Source organism: Lactuca saligna, chromosome 1, assembly GCF_052625555.1.
Source record: "Lactuca saligna cultivar CGN05327 chromosome 1, ASM5262555v1, whole genome shotgun sequence".
Taxonomy (NCBI): Eukaryota; Viridiplantae; Streptophyta; class Magnoliopsida; order Asterales; family Asteraceae; genus Lactuca; species Lactuca saligna.
In genome coordinates, this window is record NC_136417.1 from 40438870 (window position 1) to 40446753 (window position 7884).

At 33.9% G+C, this 7884-nt stretch overlaps 1 protein-coding gene across 1 annotated transcript; it reads left to right on the top strand.

Annotated features, from left to right (window-relative positions):
• Positions 1-4864: 4864 nt before the first annotated feature.
• Positions 4865-7015, top strand: LOC145033780 (transmembrane protein, putative (DUF247)). Its single transcript, XM_078982320.1, has one exon. It carries the CDS (start codon positions 4992-4994, stop codon positions 6327-6329), a length of 1338 nt encoding a protein of 445 aa, XP_078838446.1. The 5' UTR covers positions 4865-4991; the 3' UTR covers positions 6330-7015.
• The last annotated feature ends 869 nt before the right edge of the window (positions 7016-7884 follow it).

A 7884-nucleotide genomic window follows, 5' to 3' on the forward strand; every position in this document is an offset into this window, starting at 1 on the left:
CAAAAAGATAGTTACCCAGAGGTGAATAAACCGAAAAGGTAAGAGTAAATTGCACGAATGGTCCATGTGGTTTGAGTAATTTGTGTGTTTGGTCCCTAACATATTTTTTTAACACGGATGATACTTACTGTTTATTTTTGTTGTGCGTTTGCTCACTATCTTACCTTAAAAGATTATTGTGCCATTTTTAATTTATTTTGTAATTAAATTTCTTATTTAATTTTCTTATCAGATGATACACCCACAACCCATTGTCTCTTCATTGAATTTTCCACCACTACAACCCAATATAAGGGTTGTGGTGTTGGTTCGCCGGAGTTGAAAGACCAAAAAAAGAAGGGATGGTGAAGATGCCGATGTCACTAAATATGGAAAGAAAATAGAAGTTGAGGAGGATGCGAGATGAGATGGTGACCGGTGGGACCTAGCTTAAATTTCTCAAATGTGGTTTTAGGTATAAGGTGAGGAGATATAGATATGTGGGGTTTATTAATTTTTTTAAATATATAAAAAATAAATACATAAATAAGAAGATTAAATAAAAATAAATTAAAAATGGCACAATAGTCTTTTGAGGTAAGATAATGACCAAATGCATAACAAAAATAAACAGTAAGTATCATCCGAATTAAAAAATAAGTTATGGACCAAATGCATAAATTACCCAAACCATAGGGACCATTAGTGTAGTTTACACTTACCTTTTCGGTTTATTCACATTTGGGTAACTATATTTTTCTTGTACACATCTAGGTAACAAACTTTTTGAAAGTGTTCACATATGATCATTTTGACCGGATGTAACCTGCTACAGTCAATCATAATGGTTATATGTGAACACTTCCAAAAAGTTCGTTATCTAGATGTGTACAAAAAAAAAAGATAGTTACCAAGGTGTGAACAAAACGAAAAGTTAGTTATCTTAATAAGTTTATTTCCCAAAAAAGTACTAATGAATGTAAACTAATTTGGATCAAACCAACCTCGCCTCCAAACACATTAGTAAAATCACAAACTAGTCATAGTAACACTTTTACCGGTACCAAGAATAAGCATTATGTCCTATCGGTACCAATTTTACCATCAATTGAATGTAAATTATCATTAGTAAAAATATATTTTAACAATAAGTAAATCACATGGGAGTGTATCTACAACCTGAATAACACGCACTTCTTCATTGCTTTCTCCATATTGGGATTTCACTAAGAAAACGATGAAACCAAAAGCATGTATGTTTTGGCAATCGCCTACTACTATTGCATTCCAAATTATGTAAGATCTAAAGCAAATATTGTTATTTCTATACATAGCTTGAGACCAGAAAGATGAAATCAGGAAACAAGAAAGATGAAAGAGATGAAATCAGAAAGATGGAATCTTGAAATCTACAAAAACTTGAAATAAGAATTAAAAAAGATGAAATCAGAAAATATGGAACCTTAAAATCTAGATGGAGATGATAGAAGATAAAAAAATGTTGGAAATGAGTGGTCATGGAGGAAGCACCAAATGTTAGTGGTCAACGGTGTGTGGAGGAAGCGCTGGTGAATGGTGTGGCGGGAGAAGATGGTGTTTAGCCGGAGATGGAGACGTCTGAGAAATCAGGATGTATGCGTGAGGTCGGGATTTAGGGCATCTTATTTCTATAAATTTTAAATTCACCTTATTTGGTAAATATTTTAAAAATATATATATTTAGTAAATACTAGTTGTGAGACCCATGTATTACATGAGTTAATTTAAAAAAAAAGTTAGATATAAAAGTCTAAATATTTGAAAACTTTAAATTTATAAGAAAATAAGAAAAATAATGAATTATTAAAATTAAAATGTTTTTTTTATATTTTAAATTTAAACAAATAATTTAAATAAATAAAAAAAAGATATTAATGAGCTTTAATTTGAAAATTTTGAAATTAGAAAGTAAGTCCATTAATGAAATTGATATTCATTTATTACTACATTTATTGTAACAAAAAAAAGATATTTGGCAAATTGAATGAGATTATGACATGTGGCAAAAAATCTTTCATTTATTAAAATAGATTTTTTTTAAACACCATTATTGTTAAAAATTCCTTGACACTAAAATTCCCATATAGTGAATAATAGTTTTCGGTAAAACTTGTGACTAAATTCAGCTTGATTTTGGCTTTTTGAATTTGGTTTTGGCTTAAATTATCACGATGATCAAGTAAGTATATGTAACCGATTATTTCTAGTATTCTATCAATCAAGTATATGTAACCGATCATGAATGGGCTTTGTAGGTCTTGAATGAGTTGAATCTTTAGGCTTTGTGGTATGGATTGGGTTTGGCTACACGTGGTGCCTACGTGGCACCTCTACCCACGCGTGAACACCGCCCCAATGGGGAGTAGGTGTCTTGTGGCGTGAGGCTGGCTACGGACGAAGACGACTGATGCGATTAGTGGACCATTTTTTCACCGTTCATTTTTCTTTCTTTTCTTCTGACCGTTACCAAGGTAAAAAAAAATTCAAACAAAACTTAATACACATATATAAATACATACATAACATATAAACAAACACATTTTCATTCACATCAAAAACATATTTCTATTCCCTCTGTCAAACACACTTTCAAACATAGATATGAATAATTTTGCGGGTTCGATTGCTTCTTCTTCATCCGATGATTATAGCTCTGATGAAGATGACTTGGTGTTGCACACGTTGTTGTCTGTAGCACGTAATAGGGTGCAACAAAGAAGAGAAAGTTCAAATACTGAGAGGAGGCATATAATTTCGATAGTTCGGGATCGTATGGCGGCACACGAGCTTTTGGTATGTGATTACTTTGCCCCTGATAGTTTGTATGACCTATCAAAATTTGAAGACTAATTTGGAAAACAATTATGAGTTTTTCCAATCACGAGGGGATGCAAGAGGTAAACGTGGTTTTAGTACCTTACAAAAATGCACAGCAACCCTTAGACAATTGGCATACGACATACCAGTAGATGCTTCAGATGAGTATTTGAAAATGTTTGAGAGGACTGGACGAGAATGTGCTTATCTTTTTTATGAGTATGTCATAGAGCTTTATGGTGACATATATTTGCGACATCCAACTAGAAATGATATCGAACAATTGTATGCCGCACATGAAGCTAAACATGGCTTACTAGTAATGTTTGGCAACATTGATTGTACACATTGGCAGTTGGCAAATTATCCCAATGCATGACGAGGTCAATTCACACGATGCGATCATGACGTCCCCAGTGGCGGACGCAGAATATTTTCATAGGGGTGACACTATTTTTTTTCCAAATAAATATATATTAGTAGTGTCACTCGTGTTTTAAGCCGGTGCACCCAATAGAAAAAACATTAAAAAAACATTAATTTTTTTTTGTTACACTACGTGCCGGCATCAGAGCAGTGGCCCAGGACCCCTGGGGTACCACTAAGGTCCGCCACTGGGGGTCCCGAGTATTATACTAGAGGTCGTTACATCACATGACCTATGGATTTGGCATACATTCTTTGGTATGACGGGGTCAAACAACGATCTGAATGTGCTTGGAGCCTCTCCGATATTTAATGATATTTTGCCCGGTAAAGCACCAAACATGCCGTTTGTTGTGAATGAACACCAATATAATTACAGGTATTACCTTGGTGATGGGATATATCCAGAGTACGCTACGTTTGTCAAGTCGTTTTCATCTCTAACCGATGAAAAACGGAAATTGTTCAAGTTAGCACAAGAATCGGCAAGGAAGGATGTGGAACAGACGTTTGGGGTCCTCAAACAAAAATGACACATTATCAAACATCTAACACGGTCATGGGATAGGGCGATATTGACGAAGGTGTTAACTGCTTGTGTTATTTTACATAACATGATAATTGAAAAAGAGGGTAGAGCTATTTGTATGTATAATCCGGAAGATATTCTTAACCCACCTGCAATAATACAAGTCGACAGCCCTACATACTTTACACGACTTTTAGAAATACAAAATAGTGAAACACATCACAATTTACGTTATGATTTGACTGAGCATATATGGCAAAGACAATTCTAGCAACTCGGTGGCTATGACGATGACGGGGAGGACGACGAGTAATATTATATATATATATATATATATATATATATATATATATATATATATATATATATATATATATATATATTGTAATTTAGATTTTAATTTATTATGTTTTTTAAGTAACGATAGATTTTAAATTTATGTTTTTTAAATTAATGTAAAATGTTTTTAATTAATATTTACGTTTTTATTTTTGTTTAATAATTATTTTTTAAATTATTCTAATAGAAAAAAAAAATAAAAAAAGAAAAAGAAAAAATGATGTAGATTAGTGATCATTTCCAAGAGATAGTGTGTTTGTAGTGAAGGTGATGTGACGTTGATGTGGCGTCACTTACTTTTTGAGTAGGTAGCATATATATATATATATATATATATATATATATATATATATATATATATATATATATATATATATATATATATATATATATATATGGATTCATCAAAATGAGTTTGACATAATTGTTAATATATAAATTTGGAAGCTTGACATGTAATTTTTAAACAAAGATTAGGATTTCTCTCTAAGGGTATAATTGTCAACCTATAGAAATAAATATACGAAGATATGTTTATCCTTTTGTTTTATTAATATTAAAATAGATAAAATATATAAATTCATTTAAATTTAAATGTAACTCAATTATATACCTACTCTAGATCATTTATGAATTTTCTTAGTATTGTGACGTGGACAACGATGGCTATCGACAATAAAAAAATATATATACAGAAATGAGACTAGCCATTGAAAAATAAGTTAGGCTAAAATAATTGTTTCTACGCCACCAAACCAGATCATGTAGCGTGCTGCTTCCCTCTACCTTTCATTCAATTCCTTATTTGACTTATCATACCTTCATATATAAATCATATGAACTTTGCTTCAAAAATGCGAAAATGAACATCGATTCTCCACCATGTGCAGAACAACATGCCGTCACAATCTGGGAAATCAACAGAGATCGACTCACGGCGATGAAACACAAACTTTCCGACACACCAAAACTACTGAGCGTTGCCGCCGGCCGGAACACCTGCTCCATCTTCAAAGTCCCACAAACCCTAATCGACATCAATGGTAAATCATACCATCCCCACATCATCTCCATCGGACCCTTCCACCATGGAAAACCCCACCTCCAGATGATCGAGGAGCATAAGTGGCGCTTCCTCCGCCACTTACTAGACCGAACTCAAACCCAAGGGATAGTCTTGGAAGACTTCTTGAAAGCCGTTCAAAAGCTTGAAGTCAAAATCCGGGAGTGTTACTCCGAGACCATTAATTATAACGCCGATGAGTTCATCGAGATGATGGTGCTCGATGGTTGCTTTATCATCGAACTGTTTAGAAAGTTTGGAGGAATTGTAAAGTTTGATGAACAAGATCCACTTATAACCATGTCGTGGATCGTTTCGTTTTTCTTACGGGATCTTATTCGGCTCGAGAATCAGATCCCGTTTTGTGTTCTTGAATGTTTATTCGACCTGACAAAGACGTCAGAAGAAAGCACGACGCTAAATACTTTAGCTTTGAGCTTTTTCAATTTAGCTACACAAAGACCCGAAAACGTTCTCGAGAAGTATTCAAACATCAACGCCAAACACTTGCTCGATCTTCTTCGGTCAACTTTCCTTCCACCAGAAGTCAAACGCCGGACAAAACCTGACAACCGTCCGCCACCGCATGTAATCCACAGCATCTCAAAGCTTCGACGTGCAGGGATCAAATTAAAACCATGGGAGGCGGACAGTTTCCTTATTGTTAACTTCAAACATGGCGTAATCCACATGCCATCGATATCGATTGATGATTTCATGAGTGCGTTTTTGTTAAACACGGTGGCATTTGAACAGTGTCATAGTGGATGCTCTAAACACTTTACTACATACGTTACGTTGCTTGACTGTTTAATAAACACGTCTAGAGATGTGGGGTACTTATGCGATTGGAATATTATCGAGAATTATTTGGGGACAGATGCTGAAGTTGCGACTTTTTTTAACAATATGGGGAAGGATATTTCTTTTGATATTGATGAGTGTTACATGGCGAGATTATTTGATGATGTGAATCGGCATTACCATAGTGGGTGGCACGTACAATTGGCAAGTTTCCGATATACGTATTTTAAAACGCCATGGTCGTTTATATCTGCCGTAGCTGCTCTTGTTCTTCTTCTTTTAACCATTGCACAGACGTTTTACACGATCCTGAGCTACGTTCGTCCTCAATGATCAGCTTAATATATATATATATATATATATATATATATATATATATATATATATATATATATATAATACATACATCTTGACAGGGACCACAAATTTTAAGACAAAAGTCTTAAAATACAAGGAGATAGATTTTTGGCCGTTGGATTTTAATCTGATGGTTTATATTAAATAGCTGGTGATCCAAGTGAACAAAATTGAACCAATCAGAGATGATTGTTATGACTCTAAAACAATGATACGAAAACAACTGCTGGCAGAAACAACTCCATGAACCTTCATCAGTCATCACCACCTCCGACCGCCTCTTCTACCTCCTTCAATACATCAACGCTCCTCTCTCCTTCTTCTGCTGCTTATGATGTTATCAGTAACGTTGATATGAAAAACACAACATCCAACACTGATCCTCGCTCGCGGTTTAAACTTTCACATATATGTGTTGCTGTAGTTACCACATCCCGCTTCAACTTTCATCAGATTTAAGGCATATCTGTATAGATTTTGTGAGATTTGTGATTGTATTTATTTTGTAGATCTATGTAGGTTATAGAAATGTAAGTGAAATAAAATTTTGTATGTGTTTGTAATTTTTAGATGTGTATTTACTTTGTTTTACATCTTTTAGTGTATGTCAAGATTTATATCAGAACAAACAAAGTTTGGTTTGCTTCAAAAGTGAAAGTTTTTCATTTTTGCATTTTTCTGTTTATTGTTAGTATCATCTATTCGGGTTTATCATCCACGATTTCGTAACGCCCTCCTTTGTTGCATACTCACTAGCACTAACTAAAACTCATCTCCATTAGCTATACTCTTTTCGGTTCAAATATGTGTAGAACTATGTTTTGTTGATGTTAAAATGAGTTTTAGAAGAAAAAGATAAATCTGGGTTTTTTACCATTGCATATGAATTACGAATTTTTGTGTGGCATGACTTATATGTTTGACATCTTAGATAAATCTGGGTTTTCTACCATTGCATATGAATTACGAAAAAGATCACCCTTTTATCACATTCCATAAGGTGATTCCAGCAAGCGCGGGTTTGTTCCAATGCTCAAAACAAGTTCATAAGCACTCATGAACGTTGCAGAAAACTTTTGTTATGTCTAATACCGTTTAGACAATCTACACACCAATTCATGACAATCTTCATTCATACCTACTTCCAACATATGAACGATTGTGGACATTTGAATAATTCGATTATTCTTAATAAACTCAATTATTCTGGAAGTCAAAACATGCAAAGTGAAACAATAGTTAAATGATTAACATAGGATAGTAACTTTACTTATAAATAATACTCTTTTATTTAATCATCAAATGTTAATTACATTTATCTATTATACGTTTCTAAAACTATCTAATCTATACTAATATCATCCTTCAGCCCAATGCTCATAGCATGCTGCAAGTGCTTAACCCTGCTCAGTCCCTTCGTAAGCGGATCTGCTGGGTTATCTTCTGATGATATCCTCTTCACCACGAGTTGTCCTTCTTCTACACGGTGTCTTATAAAATGATATTTTCTGTCGATATGTCGAGATCTACC

Coding starts and splice junctions, on each gene's coding strand:
- LOC145033780 (XM_078982320.1), top strand. CDS start 4,992: ATGAACATCGATTCTCCACCATGTGCAGAACAACATGCCGTCACAATC.